The 22,180-nt window shown below is 37.7% G+C and overlaps 1 protein-coding gene across 13 annotated transcripts in view; it reads left to right on the top strand.

Annotated features, from left to right (window-relative positions):
* Positions 1–17,099, top strand: part of RUFY3 (RUN and FYVE domain containing 3) — an 89,981-nt gene extending 72,882 nt beyond the window's left edge. For 5 of the 13 annotated variants that reach the window (XM_082390183.1, XM_082390178.1, XM_082390185.1 and 2 more), the window contains 9 exons: positions 322–405; positions 2,510–2,677; positions 3,188–3,285; positions 7,383–7,502; positions 8,584–8,680; positions 10,338–10,402; positions 12,939–12,966; positions 13,740–13,808; positions 15,667–17,099. In XM_082390183.1, the coding sequence (XP_082246309.1) occupies positions 322–405; positions 2,510–2,677; positions 3,188–3,285; positions 7,383–7,502; positions 8,584–8,680; positions 10,338–10,402; positions 12,939–12,966; positions 13,740–13,808; positions 15,667–15,810 (873 nt within the window). In that variant the 3' untranslated portion in view covers positions 15,811–17,099. Of the gene's footprint in view, positions 1–321; positions 406–2,509; positions 2,678–3,187; positions 3,286–4,835; positions 7,155–7,362; positions 8,181–8,583; positions 8,681–10,337; positions 10,403–12,938; positions 12,967–13,739; positions 13,809–15,666 lie in introns of those variants that run through there. The other 8 variants (XM_082390180.1, XM_082390179.1, XM_082390181.1 and 5 more) reach the window with 5 other exon arrangements.
* Positions 17,100–22,180: the final 5,081 nt, after the last annotated feature.

Below are 22,180 nucleotides of genomic sequence, written 5' to 3'. Positions count from 1 at the left end.
AGTAGGACTGCATTCCTGTTTGAACCTTTGGCCCAATTTATAGTTTACAGTAAATGCTATTTTGTTTTCAGAGGCTGATTTTTTAAGACTTCTATCACTTGGTTTAGTAAACTATCTTAGGACTTTAAACAAAATGGCAAGAAATTCCCAGTTCGGCTTAAGAATACTTACTAAACTTCTTCAGTTTCTTTGTTGTCTTCGTTCATTATCATGCATGTTTAGGTATGATCATTTCCCTTACTAAATAGCAGTGCTAGTGTCCACTAACTGTATAAATTCTTTAAATCCTTAAATATGTACTATTTTATTTATCTTTTCAAGGGCCCTAAGCCAGACAGAACTTCAGAAGGGCAAGCACTGAGTGAAGCAAGGAAGCACTTAAAGGAGGAGACACAACTACGACTGGTAAACTTTGCTTAGGTCCTAATAGTTCAGGAACACATTAAAACCCCTACCTAGGGGTATTATCTCACAGATCAAGGCATATCAGTAGTGTTCTAGCAAATTTTATGGATCCTATAAAATAGTTTCTCATTCTTTTAACCCATATTTCCTACAGTGCTTCCTCAGTCCTTTTTCTGAGCATTCTCAACAGCCAATGGAATTTTACCAATCTTAATTTTTAATTTATTTTTGCTTTTATAGTTTGTGTTGCAAAAACATTAGGTATATAGAACCTACTTTTTTCTTTTCTTTTCTTAATTAATTAATTAATTAATTAATTAATTTTTGGCTGTGTTGGGTCTTCGTTGCTGTGCGTGTGCTTTCTCTAGTTGCAGTGAGCAGGGGCTAGTCTTCGTGGCAGTGCTCAGGCTCTAGGTGCGCGGGCTTCAGTAGTTGTGGCTCGTGGGCTCTAGAGCGCAAGCTCAGTAGTTGTGGCGCACGGGCAAAGTTGCAGAACCTACATTTTTAAACTATGCTATCTCCCCTCCTGCTTCAGTCCTCACCCCGGCAAAGATATGTCTCCTTGGATTGGGCAGCTCCTCTTCTCCTTAAGAATCATTAATTTAGAATTGTACGCTTTTATTTTTAGTTGTTATTTCTGAATTTATTCTTGTTCTTATACATAAACAGAAAAATGTACATCAGTATTAGTCTTAAGATATTTTTAGAAATTAAAATAGATATATATACATATATAAAAGAATGTATAATAAGAACTAATACTCCTGTAATAGATTTTATCCAAATATTAGTATATTAAATACACCTGTGGTATTAGTACATTAACTCTTCTTATAATTTAGATAGTATGACAACCAAATAATCCCCCTCCAATAATGTCTCTAACAGTAGGGAGAAGCCTAAAAATAAGGGGTGATCTGATTTGTAGTTTGTTATCACAAACAGTGTATAGAACAGAATTTCAGGTTATTTTATAATGTTACTTTAACAGTGTTATTTAACATCCTTGAAATATTTATCATTTTCCTTCTGTGTGTTTGTGGATTTGATCTCAAAATACTTTCCATAAGGAAGGTCCTAGAAATAATATATGTCAGCATTTTAAGAAGCAGTCTGATTTGTCTTCTGTCATGCTAACCATGTACAGAAGAGTGCCTCAGTTAAGTGGCAAGTGAGAAAATTTTACACAAAATTTTCCACATTCTCGTACCACATTAAGATAAATGTTCATTAAAAGAGAAAGAAACCAAGCAAGTAGGCAAGGTTCTGAATGTGCCCTGGGCACAGCATGGATGCAGAAGAACCTCAGGTCTTTGTACCTCTGATCATCCAAATAATGTTGCAGTAATAATGGTTGAAACAAAAATAGGTCTCATGATAAGTGAATAGAAAAATTCAGTTTGCCGCTCTATTTAAAATAGATAACCAACGTGGACCTACTGTATAGCACAGGGAACACTGCTCAATATTCTGTAATAACCTAAATGGGAAAAGAATTTGAAAAAGAATAGATAACGTGTATACGTATAACTGAATCACTTTGCTGTACACCTGAAACCAACACAACACTGTTAATCAACTATACTCCGATATGAAATAAAAATTTTTTAAAAAAAGAAAAAACTCAGTTAGCCATATTGACCATTCCCTGTAACTGAGATGTTACCTTGGGGACCCAAATTATCTTTTGGGTTCCCTGGGCTCTTGAAAATGTCAACAGCCTCCAAATGAAGAGAATTCCAACTGCTTCATTTTGTGCTGGCTGCTGTAACACTTAATATATATTTCTATAATAAGATATGACATCAATTGTTTTAATATCTAATGAAGTGACTCAAGTATGTGTGTATTTTAGACATATTAGATAGCACTATGTTTGGCCTACCGAGTTTTTCAGATTTGTAAATTATTGAGTAAATGGTACTCTAATTATCCTAATTATTATTATTCTTTTTGTTAATGTCTCTGTATTGAATGATAGCTTATAGCCGTTCTGCCAGACTTCAGACCTGAGAGTTTTGGTCTACCTTGTCCTGTGGAATTTTGTGGTTTGCACTTAGTTGAGGAAAGAGAGAATAAGTAATTTGTTTTCCTTTCGGGGCAGGATGTTGAAAAAGAACTGGAGATCCAGATCAGCATGAGACAGGAGATGGAACTGGCTATGAAGATGCTGGAGAAGGATGTCTGTGAGAAGCAGGATGCCCTGGTGTCTCTGCGGCAGCAGCTGGACGATCTCAGGGCTCTTAAGCATGAACTTGCCTTCAAGTTGCAGGTAGGCTCACCGGCTCTCTAAAATGCCAGGGCTTCCCGCTGCCCCTCTTCTTCTCTAGAATCACACTTTAAATATAAGAGGGAAGAGTCACATCTCATTTTGAGGCTAGCTACCAATAAACCACTTCAGGAATCGGTCTATCCTAGGATCCTGTATTGCTGTTCTGGAAAGTCATGGCCACTTTTCACGCTGTAACTGGGCAAGAGGGTCTTTTTTATCCTATAAGATAATTTCTACTCTCCAGCCTAACTTGCCAACTGAGTTATATAGATAAATTGAGGTACTTTCCGATGTTGATTTTTGAGACAAAACTGCATATAACAATACCAATCTTAAATGTTGCTTCTTGCTCTTTTCTACATTTGGTAATTAACTGATACGCAAATATATGAGCATTTCTATTTCTCTAGTTCCCGCTTACCATTAGGTTCAAAAGGTATGTGTGATTTGTTGCAGGATTTTATGTTATATGCAAACATAAACATCACTCATAATTCTTTTCCATAACAGAGTTCAGACTTAGGAGTAAAACAGAAAAGTGAACTAAACAGTCGCTTGGAAGAGAAGACTAATCAGATGGCTGCTACCATTAAACAACTTGAACAAAGGTAAAAGTGCTGTTTCTTTAGTGAAACACTTAGGGCGTTCAGTCCTGGACGTGAAGACAATGCGCTATGCATTTGGCAGAGAGTATGTGGGAATCTCCCAGCTTAACACCAGGCATGCAAGTAGAAAGAAAGCCAGTTAAATTTTGTGTTTTTTAAAGATGTCACTAAAAACCATTTTAGTGTCATGTGTTAGAGGAGGGATACTTACAAGGATGAAAGGACTTTTAAATCTGTTTGTGATTCTGTTACTGTTCATCACTCAAGTCTTTGAAGACTTTGGTGCTAGGTGATGGAGGGGTACTGAGGGCCCTTCTAATACCTGTAACCCCTTTCCCTCCTCTCTCATCTCCTTTTTCTTTCTGCTTTCTCCTGAATAGTTCTATAGCTTCTACTGTCACAGCTCTTAGATCTGTCGGTCTCCCGCTCTGTCCTCAATCTGGAGACCAGTCTTGCATTTTCATCCCCTGACCAGCTATTTCCCACCAGTACATACAATTCAATCTGCCCAAAGTCATCTTCTCCCTATGCTACTCTTTTCTCTTTCTGTCTGAAGCCACCATGTTCTTCCTGATGACTCAGCTGCCAAGAGAAATGGCTAAGTCTTCAAGATTGAATGAGCCGCGGCACCCATGGTCATTAAGCGTTGCCAGCCTGTGTTGCTACCTCTTAACACCCACTGATCACCCTTCTTGCACCTGAGCAAAACTGAACTACTTACTAGACATGCTTCCCATTTTCCCCATCCATGTCTTGCCTAATAGTTTCACCAATTAGAAATGCCCTTTCTCTTCCCACTTCCTTGTTCTTCAGATACATTTTTTATGTTCAGGCTTCAATGCCACCTACCCAAAGCTTCCTCTAACACTTCTTCCCAGCTAAAAGTAAACTGCCAGTTTGTACTAGTTGGAATTCCCATAGCCTTATATCCATACCTATCCATACTGCTTATAGCACTTCTGACTTTGTCTTACCTTATAAACCTTTATATATGTATCTTCTGATGAGAGTGTGAGTTCCTTGACGTTAGTTAACTAATCCTTTAAGTTCCCTTGTTGGATCTGTCACAGTGCCTTGAATGTCCAAGGCATTCATTTAGTAAATGCATGGATGAAAGGGTGAATGGATGGCTTCTTTTATTCAGATGGTTCTTGACCAGGGTGGGTCCTGAACAGCACTGCATGTTATTGTTGAATCAAAAGTTAATTGCAAATTAATAAATAAGCTTGAAAACTCTGGTTTGGCTGATCTAAAATGAAAAAGTATCAGTGTATCTCGGAAGTTATCTAAGTGCTTGCTCATAGCAGTTATATGTTTATGATTTAACAAATCAATTTTAGTGTTCATAAATTGTGTTTTTGAAATGTGTCAGATTATTTTTCAGTGGATTTTTGGCTTGGCATTTAAAGCAGATAGAACTAAAATAATGACTTACCTCTTCAAGTATTATTAAGCTGACTTATTCTCCTGCTATTTTTGTCTTTCCTATTTATTCATTTTCTCATTCCCCTTTCACTCCCATTTTTATTTTTATTTTTACTGTATTAATATAGTGAGAAGGATTTGGTGAAACAGGCAAAGACCTTAAATAGTGCAGCAAATAAACTGATCCCAAAACATCATTAGGCATTTTACAGCTGGTCACCTTGCAATTTGGATATCACAGCTTAATTGTAAAAGGAAGAAATCTGAAAGTTATTGCATTTATGCTCTGATTCTATATAAAATGTCACCAAACATTGACTTTGAATTTGCTGGACTTTTAAAAAAAACCGTTTGATATATATATAGGCTGTGTTTTCTTCTTCTTTATTTTCTCCCCAGAGTTAGAAAATTTAGTATAAGTTCCCAATTAAATACCAAATAAACTTTGAGAAATTACTTCTGAGTTGACCAATAAATAAACACACCATTAAAAAACATCCTAGGGAACTGAAGCTCTGTACATATATGACTGATGCCTGATGCCTTTACAGCCCAGTCCCCAACAATACCAGTTTCTAGGTACGATGTCTGTGTCATTGAGCCTGTTCTGCCGTTGCCATGTAATGAACTAGAGGTGACTGCCACGTGGTCTTGGACTCTTCTAAAGTAGTTCTGTGTCTCTTAGGCCATGACCCCTTTTCACTTTTGTTATCTAGGTCTAATCCCCAAGCCAAGGATAAGTACTTAGTATTCCACTACAGTTCTACTCTCAGTAACCAAGATTGCTTGCAGCTATTTTGCCTCAGTGACTTTGGTGGGGGGCAGTGGGGTGAGGGCGGGGAACAGCATCCTTACATTTCTTTAAAGTCATAGAGATAAAGTTAGTGATTAGGTAACTTATGATAACATAATAATGTGGAAGCTTGGGAAAACCCTCCTAATATTTGTCATCTTCTACCTCTGCCATTTTCCTGCAATTCCACTTCCTATTTAGGTAGCTCAGAGAGAACAATTTTAATAAAAACACGTCTCTCCTATTAAAAAAAAAAAAAATACGCTACACGTTTTTCACATCTATCCTGCTTTTCCTTTTGGAGTAAAGACAACAAGGCATAGACATGAGTGATGGTTTCCTGCCTCTTGTTCCTTGCTGGCAATGTTTACTTAAGAGTTTCTGTTACTTTTTGTTCAGATGGGAATTTGCTTAAGTTTCTAGGAGAATAACAATCTATTAGAAAACCATTTCAGAGTAGGAAATAGACAAATGATAAACTTATATTCATTATTATTATTTAGTCTAAAAATAAAGATTCCCAGTAGGTCTTCATAAACAATAATCAGCAGGGCTTCTTTTTCTAAGTGACCACAGATCTGACCCTTCCTAGGCGTTACCTTGTAATAATCCTATAAATACTTTGATTTTTTTAAAAAAATGACTTTTGATTTGGGGGAACAGGTGTTAGTTACATAAGCCTTTATTCCTTCAAAAAGTCTTGGCAAAGTTTTTGTTTTTCTGTTTTTTCTTATTCTGGTAGATTTGCAGCATTTCAGCTGCTTAAGTGGGGACAAAGATAACCCCTTTGCTCCCAGCTCTTGAAATTCTTTACCATCTTCTTGGAAAAAACAGAATTAAGAGAGTAAGATAGATGTCATGTGTGTTTTTATAGGTCCTTGCAGACTTGAACCAAGGTCAAGTCAGAGAGCCTATGACCAACCTCATGGAAGAGCCTATGCTTTTGAACTTAGTTTATTTCTTATAATTTTGCACCTCTTCTTACCTTCATCAACCTTTTGTGGTGATGAGTTGCCTTTTCTATGAGCATTTGGAAGGAGTGCTCAAACACCAAAATAAAACATTTTAAAGACTATACATAGTAGCATGCTCCCAAATTCTCTTACAGAGAGCCCCAGGTATTTCACCGTAGAACATGCTTCTTTATAGGTGCAAAGTTATAGGATATTTGGGAGAGAACCTTCATAATCTTCCAGAGAATATGGTCAGGAATCTTATGCAGGCCCAGTGCTGAATTGTTTGTCCACTTACACTCACACGCCAGTTGGTAGAAATGGAAAAGGAAAGAGATAGCCAAACTCTAACAAAGGCTTTTCATTATGTTAAAACCCCGAAGCCTGGGTAAAGGTTGATGTATAGTGTCCAGTGATTTAATATAATTTGTGGTTTAGGGAAGGGACCAGGAAAATGTTCTAATTCCACATATAAGAAGGTAGTTGCCCATTTGCAAGTTCCAGTTATGAGTGTAAAACAGAAATTATAAAGTACCAAACCTATTAGGAAATAAAAACAAACAAAAAAGTGGATTTAACTTTAATTACTATGTACTTGAGGTTGGCTTTGGATATGGATTTTCTAAAAAGTGATGTTTTATTGTTTATCATCTAATGGCTGTAAACTGTAGTACTAGAATAAAAAAAAAATGGAAAATCAACTATTCCTCTGCCTGGTTCACCTTCATCTTGCTTTTTTTTAAAGAATTTGTTTCTTCTCCATCTTTTCTCCCCCCATAATTTCTTCCCATGTCCTACAAAGTTTATTTTCCTCTCTCTGTCTCTTCATGCCTTCTTCCTTGGGTTGTTTTATTTTGTGTTTTGAACTTGGTCTTCCTCCCCACCATGGCTTGTGTTTTTTATCACAAGTTCATATGGCTCACATCCAGATTGCGCCAGGCTGAGCGAGGCCGCCAGTCTGCTGAATTGGACAACCGGCTCTTCAAGCAGGACTTCGGAGACAAGATCAACAGTCTGCAGCTAGAAGTGGAGGAGCTCACCAGGCAGCGGTGAAGAAAGGGCGGCTTTAGCGGCCAGGGTGGTCATGGGAAGTACTAAGGCCAGACAGCAAGAGAGGGGCGGTCTCCTGATCAAGCCATGTCTGTTTTGTCCTGCCATGTCCTTTCTCCAGAATTAGAATTCAGAACGCTTCACATACATAAGCATTCCCAAAATTTCGTCAACATCTTTTGCCATCAAAGAATTAGGAAATTAGAACCCAAGATCCCAGGTAAATAGGATGGAGTAAGAGAATAGCCAACACAACACTAATAATAACAGGATTTCCTGAATTCTTACTATGTGCCAAATACTTTACTGAGCACTTCATATGCATTCTCTCCTAACATCTTCCCATCAACCCTATTTGTAGGTGATCTGATTACCCCCACCTTCAGAGGAAATTGACGCTCAGTGGGGTTAAATTGTCCAAATTCACACAGTTAAGCTAATATGTAGCAACACTAATTTAAAAGCCAATTTCTCTGACTCCAAGCCCTTAACCATTCCTCCATACTGTCTCTCAAATGAGACTCAACTCTGTGCCTAAGGCACTGACTTCAAACAAACAGAACTTTACTGTTGGATATAAAAGCACACAGTTACTAAGGATACTAGTGGTTGAGGGTGTAACTGGGGATTAACTACATAACTGTGAAGAGAGAGCAGCTAATTCATATGTAATGGAACTACAGTGTTCGTGCTTTCATACTGTATCTTGCTGAAAATTTAGAAATACTGTCTTTCAGTTATAGTAAATCTTACTAGTTGTCATTCAGTTGACCACAACTTTTCATTAAGAGTTAGTATTAAATGTTGCGATTCAGAGCCGTGACCCTCAGGCACTGGGAGATCCGGAAGTGCATTCTTAATCATCCAAGGAAGATTAAACATGTCAAATGTATTTCAGTGTTACTGGTTTGATTGTATTGTATTTTAGTGCTTTAAAACCTGGTTGTCCATATATATCTGGTATACTTTTCATTAATCAAGTATTAAAATTTAATTACTGAACTCTAAGAAAAGGGTTTGGCATTCTTTAGGAGTACAGAAATCCAGATTTTCATCATTTTTCTCTCCCACCTATCCCAGGAACCAGCTTGAGTTAGAACTAAAACAGGAAAGAGAAAGAAGGTTACAAAACAAGAGCATCCCAGGAAAGGGTTCCCAGAAGCCAGAACCCAAAACGGTAATATTTGTTATTCCCATGTTTATTTACTTAATTTTTAGAGGCTACCTTGATGGGCCGGACAGTTTTCTCTTATGGAACACATACTTAATTGCTATGGCCTTGAGTACATAGGTGGCAGGCGAGAGCTGGAGTAAACACGTGGAGGCTTGATTCTGAGTCTGCCCCTGGGACACTCTAACTTGAATTCATTTGGAAAAGGGGATTAATGACCATAGTTCCCAGTGACTATCTTACTCCTTTCAGTTTGTTAAGTAAGATTATTTTAGTATCTAATATTTTTAATAATATGGTATAGTCATCCCTCCCCAACCCTGAATTCCCCTTTAACAGAATTGTCTTAAATGTGGATTCGCTTCTGTACACCTTTTTCAAGTCATGAAGATTTCAATTTTAGTATACTCAAGGTACTTCTCTTGGGAAAATTAGAAAAAAAGGGAATTAGGCACAGGGAAAGGAAGGTAATATAGAGTGGTTTAAAGACCAGGAGTAGAAGCTTCTACAGAACAGTGTTAGGAAGGAGACCTCCAGCAACCTGTAGTGGTGAGAGATCTAACACTGGATTAAGATCATCTCTGGGACCCAGGAAACCGAGCCACTCTCTTCAAATAATAAAATCAGGAAAGCATGAAATACTTGTTCTGTCAAAGACAAATACAGGGAAAAAATCACCTTCTTTGTAAATATTATATACAACAAAGCAGGACAAATGTATAAGCTTTTTAAAATTTCTAGAGAGTGAGCTGCTAATTTGCTGGAGAGTAGAAAAGTGGTAAACGGAAATTTATTACACCTCTAATGTAACATGTGCAAAGAACCATTCTCTCTGTAGCAGGCTGTCTTTATTATCTTAGTTTAGTGAACATAAAATCTACGTATAAGGGCTTACAGAGATTTACTTAAAATCTTGGCCTATCTTATCCTGTTTTTCCCGTGAGGCCTTAGATGTCTCAATCTTGAATCACCGTGCAGTGCAAGCCCTTCCAGGAGTGGTCTGAGAACGTACATTCTCCTTTTAGAGGCTGATGGGCAAGGAGTTCAAGGCAGACAGCCGTGTTTGTGCCACAGGAAGAATTTGTCCCCCCAAAACAGCCCAGGCAGGGCTTAGTGGCATTGGTAGAAATGCAGTTTGGAATTTTCCATTGGTCCTTCAGAGTAGAAAACTCCTCGAGTTGTATAGGCTGTAGAAGTTGTCATGATACTGAGGCAACTACTTGACTGAGCGTCTAGAGGATTACACAGTCTGCTGGATATGGCCATGCTCGGTTTCACTAGCTGTCCAGAGCTCAGCTGGGGGTTTGTGTGTGTGTATATTTTTGTTTCTTTTTTTTTTTCCTAAGAAGTAACTGATACCTTGAAGCCACTTTGTAAGTAAATAGGATACATTCTGAATTTCATTTGAGTCTCCAGCATTAAAGAAAATATCTACTCTGAAAATCATTTGTGGCAAACCCTATCAGAATCATTTGTTAAGAAACTATTTGGAACAAAGAATGATGGAAAATATCTCGAAAGTTAAACTCCTTCCCTAATTAAAAAAAAAAAAAAGCTGCTAGCTTTATACCCAAGCTAAGACAATATAGAAGAAAATGTCTGCAGCATCATCATTGTTTAGCAGTCTGAATAATTAATAAATTGGGCTGTTTTCTTTTGGCAGGATGGGAAGCACAAAATTCAAGAGGAAAATGTTAAACTAAAAAAGCCCCTGGAAGAAAGCCACAGGTGTTTATTAATAAAGTATTAACTAAGATATAAAGCTATTTTGGGGTGGTGGGAAAAAGGGAGCTTTTGATATACATTGGCAATGACACAGACCAGACACTGACTTGTAATATTAATATTCCAGAAAGACATTTTGAAGGGGGAGTGAATAAATAACAAGCCAGATAACGCATATTAAACCAAACCCATTTAGTCCATTCCAGAAGAAAGAAAGAAAGGTGATCAAGCTGTCCTCTGATTCTTCCCTGGTTAATCCCCAAACTATCACTTAAAAGATTATGTCTAATCTAATCTTTACTGGATCAGTGGGACAAGTAAATGAAGCACAAACCATAGCATTTCCTAGGTTCTTAAATGTACGTGGGCGTGACTTGTTTCCGCCTAAGTGCTAAGTGAAAGGCAGCTATGTTTCAAATAAATACTCTAATTTCCCTTACTTTTTTTCTCTTAAGGAGAAAACCAGTTTTGCTTTATTCCTTTTTCTTAACTCTTCATCTCATTTCCCCGCAACGAAGAACATGGGATCATTCCAAGGAAGTTGACTTTTAACAATTATTTTAACAACAAAACATTACATACTGCCACTGTATTAAAAAATGAAGAAGGTCCAACTATGTGACATTCTGGAAAAGGCAAAACCATGGAGATAGTGATTGCCAGGGCTTAGAGGATGTGGATGGATGAATCTGATTTTGTAGGGCAGTGAGAATACTCTGTATGACACTATAATGATAGATACATGTCATTATACATGTGCCCAAACCCACAGAATGTACACCACCAAGAGCGAACCCTAAGGTAAGCTATGACTTATGATGTGTCAGTTTAGGTTCAATGACTGTAACATCAGGTACCACTCGGGTGTGGAATGTTGATAATGGCGGGAGGGTGGGAGGTCCAACAGAATATATGAGAAATCTGTGTCCTTTCTGTTCAGCTTTGCTGTGAACCTAACAGTGCTCTAAAAATTAGAGTCTATTATAATGACAACAACAAAAATAGATTATTATCAAGGAAAGATACCACAGAGGGATTTTGAGAGACCTATACAGTATACATTTTTGGCAGCTGTACCTGTCCAGCCTTTAATGCCTTAAGAATGAGATAGGGTGTCATCTGGAGCAAAACTAGCTGCTGAGGAAGATAAATCACACAGTCCAACAGTAGGCTGATTTTGCAGGTACTTAGCCTAAACAGCTATTCCTCACCTCCAAGGCCAGAATGATTCCAGTACCTTTAAGTTCACTCCCAAAGAGAACATGGTCTGATCCAGGACCAGCCTTATTAAACTACAGTCCATCTAACATTATAGATCAGCATGGGCCATGGGAAGGAATTAGACCATAAAATTAACCAGGGCTCAAACGGGCCTTTCAGAGTCAGCCTCGTTCCAGACTAAAATCAAGTCATTTACATTCAAGAGGGTCTTACATGCCAGGTTCTGATTTTAGGCCTTGGGAGAATACAAGACAATACAGTCGTCCCTTGGTATCCAGGGTGCCAGGAGCCCCTTCAGATACCAAAATCCATGGATGCTCAAGTCCCTTACATAAAACGGCCTAGTACAATGACTATAATGGGCTCTCTGTATCTGTGGGTTGCTCGTCTGGGGATTTAACCCACCACAGATGCGGAACCTGATGATAGGGAGGGACAAGTGTACTACCTTATATTTGTATTGTGCTCTGCAGCTTAAAAAGTGTGTCACATTCACTATCTCCTTACAAATTTAATTCTCCTTACAAAAGTTTAATCATCCATTCCTACTTTACAGATGAGAAAATTGAGGCCCACAGAGAGGCCCAAGTTGCCTCTCCTTATCATGTCTTCTGTTTTTAAGCCCTTTGTCTCTGCACTATATAATAGCTGCTTCCAGGGCCTATCCTGGCCAGAACTGCAATCCTAAAACATACTGAGGTTTCCTGGGATTGTGGTCCAAAGAACAGCTGAAAACCTGGTAACACTGATGGTCACACTGCCACTCAACCAAAGAGAATTGGAACCATTGTAGATCTGTGGTCCATTTTCCCCAGAGCTGAGGCTTTGCTGAGGAGGAGGCTTTGCTTCTCCTCTTGTATAAGTTCTGTTCCAAGTTGGGAAAATTGGGGTTAGCTCAGCTGGTATCATGAAGCAATATTTCAATCTGAATGGGTACATGGGAGAAGGGACTAATACATGATATATGATAATGGGTAGGTTTCCATAATATTGGACAGGAAAAAAGCTATTAAAATGTATGGCCTTGGCCATTGACGTTTTGCAGGTTGGGAAACATAACCACTATTTTCTTGGTAGTAAAAAGGAAACAAAATGTAACTCCAATCTATTTTTAACCAGGAATCTACTAGCATAATGTAGGATCATATTCTAGTAATAGATTTAACAACCAAAATTTCCTCTTCTTGGAGGTCAACATTAATAATTACTTTGGTCTCAGCAACGTAAAAGAACCATGGTATTGCTTTTTCTGTGCTTTTGAAATGATGAAAAAGGAAATATGTTGCTATTAGTTACTGTTTTTACTTTCCCATTGTAGGCTGCAGTCTCACCCTGTGAATGAACAGGTAACTGAGTCTCCCGTCCTAAAACATCTTGTATAAATTAAATAGTTTGCTGGACCATGCCTAGCTGTAAACAAGGCAGCAAGAGAGGTAGACGAATGCATACAGGCCTCTGCGTCCCATCCTTTTAATAATATCCTAAACAAACATGCATTTGGCTGAAACGCTCATAGGAAGTAGCACAGTTTTGAGCGATCTACTAAGTAAACAGCAGCTCTTAACTTCCTATCTGAGGTTCTCTTTGACATACCGCGGGACCTGAGAGCTCACTGTACCTCCCTTTTCCTTAGTCTTCCCTTACATAAAATAAAGAGAAAAAATACTTCTTGATCACTTAGAAATAACCAAACATTTACAAATATAGTGGTAGATGACAACTCCATGAGAAAACTGATAAATGCTACTATGTCTGAGTCACTGCTGTCATCTATCTATTAGGATAAAATGAAGCCTACTCCCTCCATTCTTGGTGATAGAATAAGACAAGAGGGATGGGGCTTTCTTTTTTTTAGCTTTTTACATTTATATACATGAATTTTCTTTATATAGATAAAATCACATGTTACTTTATTATAAAAATTAAAAAGAGCACCAAGGATAATGATAGGATTATCAGAGTTGTATATAAGGTGGTGAGACTATATGTAATTTGTTTTTCTAGTTTCCAGATAGCCTGTAGTGTGATTATATTAATTTTGTAACTAAAAAATGCATATTCTGAAAATGCTGTTATTTCCGGGGCTAAGGGAAACTAACTGGCTCACTGTGTGGTTTAGGAACAGCCGCTGCCCTCTGAAAAGCCACAGACGTGTCAGCTGTGCCAGGAAGACTGCAGCCTAACAAAGGTAACAGTGGCGAGAAATGAACAGGTGCTTCACAGGGACGCCCACTGCACCACTAGCCGCTTCTCACGATAGGGACTTCGCTGTATAGAATGCAGAGAGTGGGGAGAAAAGCAAAAGGAGCAAGCATTTAGTGTGTACCTATTTTTTTTCAGTCCCGTTAAGTCATCTTAGTAAGTCCCCATTAAAATATTGAATACAAATTAACTATATAAGTAATTTAAAACAAACATAAATTTATAAGTAAATATTTATTGAGTGCCTACTATGCAGAATGTACTATTCCATGTGCCGGAGAACGAGTAACGAACAAAATGTAGACCGAGTCCCAAGTCCTTGTTCTTGTTAAGCTTGTGTCCTTTGTGCCATCATTTTATAAAGAACCTGGGGCTCAGAGGTGTCAAGTGCATTATCCCAGTTACTGAAAGCCCAGATGCAACCTGACTTTGGCTCCAAAGTCTATACTCCTTCCAGTACTCCATCCTGCTTAGAACAGAGAAGATAGGTTGGGGCGGGGTCGGGGGGCGGGGTTCTTTGGTTCTTTGAATTATTTGGGGAAACAGCCTCTGAGAGGGAAATGAGCTCTTTCTCCACCAAATCACTTGTTCTCCCGTTGGATCCTCAAGGGTCTCTGCCTAAACTCCTACCCAGCTTGTTATCCTAGAGTCAGCAGGGTGAAGGAAGCATGCAGGAAAAGTAAGTGTCTTTGACAGCCATAGCTGTGCCTTGCTCACAGTAGGATCCCCCAGCATCTAATATGGTACCCAGTTCATAGTAGATGCTCAAGAAATGTTATGGACAAATGAATGTCAGAAACAAGTGCTTAGAAGAGAAGGAAACGTGCCCAAATTCTGGGTTACAACCTGCGTGCCACCATTTGTGATCCTGCTAAATTTTAACAAGCAAAATTGTAGTATGACCTAGTCTTAAATTAGCAGAAGCAGATAAAGATGAACTGCCTTTATGGAATTGGAAGTTGTAATTAGAGAAATGTGTTCCCAAACAGAAGAAGCTGCTAATCTAATTCTGGCTTTTCTTTTCTAAGCCATGCAAACTAACTGCAATATGTCAGAGGAAGATTCCTTCCAGGCTTTCAAATAAAAATGACCCCCCTACCTCTGCTGCACCCTCAGGAAGATGAATTGTTTGGGGAAAAGAAGCATTATTTATGGGGGAAGTCATTCTTCACAGCCTTTAAATAGGGACCCTTGGAGCTATGTGTGCACCAACCTATCACAGCTTTACCAGTGGCACTGCCATAATGACCCACATGCTGTCCCACAGTTTGGCCACTAAAGACTCAAAATGCTTAATAAAGAGACTAACTTCCCAATAAAAAGGATGCAGGAAGCTGTGCTCCTGCTGCACTGATAACCCCAAAGGATGTGCTTGTAGAGCATCACAGGAAAGCATTGAGCACATCAGTGTATTAGAAATTATACTTTCAGTTCATGCTCAGCAAAGTTTTTAATCTTACGTCAGTTACCCAACCCTACCCATGGCTAGGTCACTGCCACTGCCTGCCTTATTTGAAGTATGCTTGGGTAATTGTAAACTAATTTTAGAATTAGCCCACCTAAAGGTGAATATAAATGAAAGTATATATTCTAAAGATAAATAATTATTGTATTATCTGTTCATTTGCATTCTGTGGAAATGCTTCTCTTCATTTAGATCTAAGAACTAGACTGTATGCTTCTTTGTAGACAGATTGTTCAGTTAGATACTGTGTGGCACACAGCACACATTCAGCCAGTATTTTATTAGACATTGAGCACCTATCATATTTGGCCTCTTATATCCCATGCATCCTTATGCCCTGCTCTTCTGTTACCCACCTGACCTCCCCTTCTCCTTGTAGAATGTGTGTAAGAACTGCAGAGGAACCTTCTGTAATGCCTGCTCAACAAACGAACTGCCTCTTCCTTCAAGTATCAAGCCTGAGCGAGTTTGCAATCCCTGTCATGAGCATCTGATGAAACAATATTCCAGCAGCCCATTGTAAGACTGGAAGCTGAGATCTGGACCAAAATGTCTCTACCTGTGTTAGATGTCAGGATCCCCTAGAGCCCAGACTTTAGAATCAACTCAAGAATTGACAGGAATGATTTAAATAAACCAGGTCCAGGGAGAAAAGGCAGTGGTTGGCAGTGCTGGAATTCTGCTCATTTTCTCTAATGACTGTATGAATAAAAGTTACTCAGTTGAGCCTCTCTCTGCTAAATCTAAACAACCCCACTTTGGAGCATTTGGAAGGGCTGTTCATTTTTATGAATAGTGATAATACTACTGGGGTGGATGTTATAGGAGAGAGGGTCCTTGGCGGATAAGAAAAAAAAGGAAAATGATCATCCCTCTGTTACATTTTCAGATTCAAGAGGAAAAGATAATTGTTAACTGAGATTGAAATGACAGATGTTACATATTTTCCCAGATGCTGCTAGACACAAACATTATTTCTTCTTTACCCCCACTAACTACCTCTTCTTTAAAGTATCTCTACCAAACTGTGAACCCAAACTCAGGGAAAAGAAATTAAAGAGTAATATAAATTTTGAATGTACTTAAAACTATTATATTATAGTTTTAGGACCAGAATTTTCTAGTTCTGGCCTAAATGTGTTTTTATTATAATAAGGAGGAAGAACATTTGGTGTTTTTCCACTTAGTGACTTCAAAACTAAATATCTGCCCTTTTCAGAATCCCCTACTACACAACAAGCCAGCTCTTCCCCACTCCCTCTTTCCTCTCAGTCATGGAAATTATAAGGGGTTTTAAAGATAGGGTTTGACTTTTGCAAGTAGGAAGTACTGAAGCAAAGCTATGTCAGGTGTAAAGTAAAACAAATTTAATTTGTCTTGGCTGAGAATAATTAGCTTAGAATATTTATTAAATTCTTTTGTGAATAAGAGATCCCTTATTCCAGGCTCAGATTCAGAACTGGTAGACAGGTTTCTTGGAAAGTAAGATACTTCAACATCTCTTAGTAACAAACCCTTTGGGGAAAAAGAGGGAAGTGCATTCAGCAGGGGAAGGAAAAGAAATGGTTTATGCTCTTTTGATTATGTTACATGTGTCTAGATTGTTTGATTCCAGTTAAGACCTAAGAAGATATGATTCTGTAAGTGGCTTAGAATTATGGGGTGGAAACATCCTGGAACCATATTTGATAAATTCTGTCTCCTGAAAAGGGTTACAGCCCAGAAAAGAGTTGTTACTGCAGAAGTCTGACCTGTTACTTGGTGAAGCTGAGTTTTAAGAGTAGTAGGGAAAAATAAAATCTAATAATTCTAGCCTCGCTTGTTGATTGTCATTTTTTTCCCTTTAAATATTTATTTCTTGTGATTCTTCATTCTCATTTTTTACCACATATATGTGCCAGCACTGTTCTAAGTGCTACAGATAATGTGGGGAATTATCCTGAAGTAGCAAAAGTTATTTTATAATTAATTTTGAATTAAATTGAAAAGAGGCCACATGGAATGTAAGGAGGAATAAGTAATTAGCCACTTGAGATTTGATTTTGAAATGCACATAAGCTATATAGCATTTCGGTTTTCTTTTTTTTAAATAAAACAAAGCTCCAAAGATCTGTTATTAGTGCAGCTGCCCACAAAAGCAAGGGGACCAAGTCATGAATACCTTGACTTAATGTTAGGCCTTTCTTCCTTAAAAATTGTGCTTTCCACCATTTAGCATCACCAAGAATAACATACTTAGGAATAAACTTAACCACAGAGGCAAAAGACTTTTATACACCGAAAACTACAAAACATTGCCAATACTACCCAAAACCATCTACAGATTCAATGTAATCTCTATCAAAAATCCCAATATTTTTGGCAGAAATAGAAGCATTCCTGTAGAACCTCAAGGGATGCCTAAATAGCCAAAACAATCTTGAAAAAGAACAAAGTTGAATGTCTCTCACACTTCCTGATTTCAAAACTTACTACAAAGCTACAGTGATTAAAACAGTATGGTACTGGCATAAAGACAGACGTAGTGACCAATCGAATAGAGAGCATAGACATAAACCCTCACATATATGGTCAAATTATTTTTGACAAGGGTGCCAGCCAGGACTATTCAATGAGGAAAGGAAAGTATTTTCAAAACTGATGTTGGAAAAACTGGATATCCACATGCCAAAAATATTAAGAGGGACCTTTACAACATATACAAAATTAACTCGAAATGGATTGAAGATCTGAACATAAGGGCTAGAACTATAAAACTCTTAGAAGAAAACATAGAAGAGAGAAAGATTCATGACACTGGATTTGGTAGCAGTTTCTTGGATAAGACACCAAAAGCACAGGCAACATAAGAAAAAATAGGTTGGGCTTCATCAAAATTAAAAACTTGTGGAGAAATTGGAACCCCTGTGCACTGTTGGTGGCAATGTAAAGTGTTACAGCCACTGTGGAAAACAGTATCATGGTTGGTTCATAAAGAAAAGTTCCATATAATACAGCAATTCCACTTCTGGGTATATACCCAGAAATGAAAACAGGGACTCGAACCAATTATTCATACACCCACATTCATAGCAGCATTATTCACAATAGCCAAAAGGTGAAGCAACCCAAGTGTCCATTGACTGATGAATGGATAAACAAAATGTGACAGATACATATAAGGGAGTATTATTCAGCCTTAAAAAGGAAGGAAATTCTGACACAGACTACAACATGGATGAACCTTGAGGACATAAGTGAGATAAGCCAGTCACAAAAGGACAAATAGGTTTCCACTTGTTTGAAGTGCCTAGAGCAGTCAAATTCATAGATAGTAGAATGGCAGAGATGAAGTAAAATGGTGGTTACTGAGGACTTGGGGAAGGGGGAAATGGATACAGAGTTTCAGTTGGGGGAAGATGAAAACGTTCTGGTGATGGATGGTAGTGGTGGTGTTTACACAATATGAATGTACTTAATGCCACAAAAATGTACACTTAAAAATGATTAAAATGGTAAAGTTTGTTATGTATATTTTACCACGATTTTTAAAATACCATGCTTTCCAGTTGGATACAGAAAATAATTAGATATGTATGCATATATGGGTTGGTACACAGACATAAAGCCCCATCTGCTGACAGGGTCTGGAAGTCGACACCCCAGTAGCACTGGGCACACCCAATGCCCAATCTTTCATTAGAAACCAAACCTTGGTTTCTAATATCATTCTCCAATAAAAGGAACCAGGACCCCTTGGAGAAATGGCTGATTCTCAAAGGGATACAGGAACAAGCTAAAAGCTCCCAATGGGTAAAGCTGAAAAAATGTGAGAATAACGTAGAATAGGATTATTACCCAGAGTATAAAATACCTACAAGTCCATTTTAATATAAAGGATTAAATAAATGGTGAAAAAATGTCATCTCTCCTATACAGAAAAATTCTAAATAATTTACGTAGCTATTCTTTCAGGTAAGTGGAGCTTACCTCCCCACCTCTTGAATGTGGGCTGTGCTTAGTAACTTCAAGAAAGGAGACTATAGAAAGAGAAAAAAGGAACTTCATAGTAACCTAGGAGACACTATTTTGGTCAGGTGATCAAAATTCACATGGTCAGTGATAAGTCATGTTGATAACATGAATCCTTGATAAGATGAATGCAGTGAGAATGACACCTTTGTATTCTTTCTCTGCAAAACCAATAACCCCAGTCTAAACATGAGAAAAACCTCAGAAAACTCCAATTGAGGGACATACAACAAAAATATCTGACCAGTACTCCTTAAAATTATCAGGTCATCAAAAACAAGAAAGACTGAGGTTAAGGAGACACGAAGACTAATGTAATGTGGGATCCTGGAATGAAAGATATTAGGGAAAAGCTAATAAAATCTGAATGAAGTCTGGAATTTAGTTAATGGTTATGTACTAAAGTTAGTTGTGACATATATTGTAGCAATGTAAGATGTAAACAGTAGGGAAACTGGGTGAGGTAGTCGTAGGAATTCTACTACTTTTGCAACATTTTTGTATATCTCAAGCTATTCTGAAATAGTTTATTTAAATTTAAAAAATTGTGCTTTCATACTCAAAACAACTACAGGTCTGACCTAATAGAATTTGACTAAACTCCCTAAATGCAGTTTATTTCCAAATAGAATCTGAGAATTTTCCTCAGCGTGAGGATTTTAAATCAGATTTATAGCTCAGCACAACGTCCTTGGTTCATTCATTATTTACAGTCAAGTTATAAAAATGTATGATGATAATTTGAAAAGATACATGCACCCCAATGTTCACTGCAGCACTATTTACAATAGCCAAGACATGGAAGCAACCTAAATGTCCATAAATGAATGGATAAAGAATGGAATATTACTCAGCTATAGAAAAGAATGAAATAATGCCATCTGCAGCAACATGTATGGTCCTAGAGTTTATCAAACTGAGTGAAGTAAGCCAGACAGAGAAAGACAAATATATATCACTTATTAGTAGAATCTAAAAAAAAAAAAAATGATACAAATTAACATATACAAAATAGAAATAGACCCACAGACAGAGAAAACAAACTTATGGTTACCAAAGGGGAAAGCAGTGGAGAGGGATAAATTAGGAGTTTGGGATTAACATATATACACTGCTATGTATAAAACAGATAACCAACAAGGACCTACTTTACAGCACATGGAACTATACTCAGTACTTTCTAATAACCTATATGGGAAAAGAATCTGAAAAAGAATAGATATAAAGGACTCCAGGTATGGCCTAATGATTTTGAAGTAACTCTCAGGGCCCCCGCCTATATTACAGCCTCACTTCAGCTTTGCCCAAGAGAAAATGTAGCCCTTTTTAAAGAATTATATTTCAGAAGTAAGTGGCATGTTTTGATATATAGTAAAGCATCTTTCTAATAACTTAGCCTAATAACCCCAAAGATGTTCTCCCAGGTCAAATCTTAATGATTCTTAGACATTTCTTAGCTTGGGGATTGTCAATTATTGAGGTCTTCTATTTTATTCTCAACATTCCTGAGGACAGTTGATTTTGTTGTTAACACATTAATTACTTTTGTATAAGAGATTTTTGCAAGCATGTCAATCTACCAAATCAGAAATCAAGTATCTGACAAGCACAGTTTCTATACCTAGAATAAAAGACAAACTTTATTCAAAGACAGCATATCATCTTGAAATGTAAACATGGTTAAAAATAGAACCAGAGACCAACTGTAAGCAGTGCTGAGGATGTCAGATTCCTGAGTTAATAACTAAGCTTGGTAAAGAGAGATGACTCAGGACTCCAATGCGTAGTGGGGTAGAAAGACTGAACAAGTTTCCAGGCAGCAGTACTACCATGCCATTTTGGGTTGCTGCTTTTCAGCAGATTAGGATCATTCATATTCAATTATAAGGTCTATCACAAATAGTTTACTCCTGTAAATTAGAAGTTAAAAATTAGTTCAATATTATCACTTGTATTCCCCCATTTGCTCTCTTGAGGGGACAAAAAATGGATGGAATTACAGCCAGCCTATCAGAAATTCTGAGTAACTTGGTTTCTCAGTTCTGGTCTTTATTCCCAAATGTCATCATCAAGTGGCAGAAAGGTTGAGAGCCTCTTTATTTCAGTTAGAACCAAGCATGTTTTGGGATCACAAGTCTTTGAATATACTTGTGAAGTTTCACAGGCTTCAAATTTAATCTGGATCATTTGAAAAGCTTATTCTTAAGTGTACCTTGGTGATCCTTGTGGGTTTCACTGAGCTGTCCATATTCTAGAGTCTACCTTGGCTACACACGTTCATGCTTTATCACCAGGTGCTTTCAAAATCATTTCACTGGGATGTCCTAATTCTGACACAACCTAGAAGCCATAAAAGGGGAGATTTAAGAAATCTACCACATAAAAACAATTTCTGCCATGATAAGCAAATAAAGTGACAAATTGTCGGGGGGCGGGGGGAGGTGGGGGGGGCAGTATTTAAAGCCAGCTCATTGCAAGGTCTCCCGCCAATTAAGCCAATTAATTAAGAAAAAGACCAAACACAATAGAAAAGTGCTCATTTAACATCACTGAAAGGTCATCAGCGAAACTCAGCTTGTGGAAAACCTCTAAAGGTTTATTGCATTTCTTCAACAAATAAGAAGGGAAAAAAGAAATGGAAGGGGAAACATAAGATTAAAAGAAATAAGAAACAGGCACTTCAATTTCACTAAAGATATTTGAATGGTCAATAAGCTTATGAAAATATGCTCAACATCATTTATTGGGACAGCAAATGAAAACCACAATGAAATACCACTACATACAGAATGGCTAAAATTACAGGCTGAAAACATCAGATGGTGAGGATGTGGACCAACTGGAACTCTCATATTGTTTGTGGGTGTTTAAAACAGGATGAC

The sequence above is a fragment of the Balaenoptera borealis genome (genome assembly GCF_965194805.1).
Source record: "Balaenoptera borealis genome assembly, chromosome: 4".
NCBI lineage: Eukaryota > Metazoa > Chordata > Mammalia > Artiodactyla > Balaenopteridae > Balaenoptera > Balaenoptera borealis.
The sequence above is the reverse complement of the archived record's forward strand: the minus strand, read 5'-3'. Positions and strand labels throughout refer to the sequence as shown.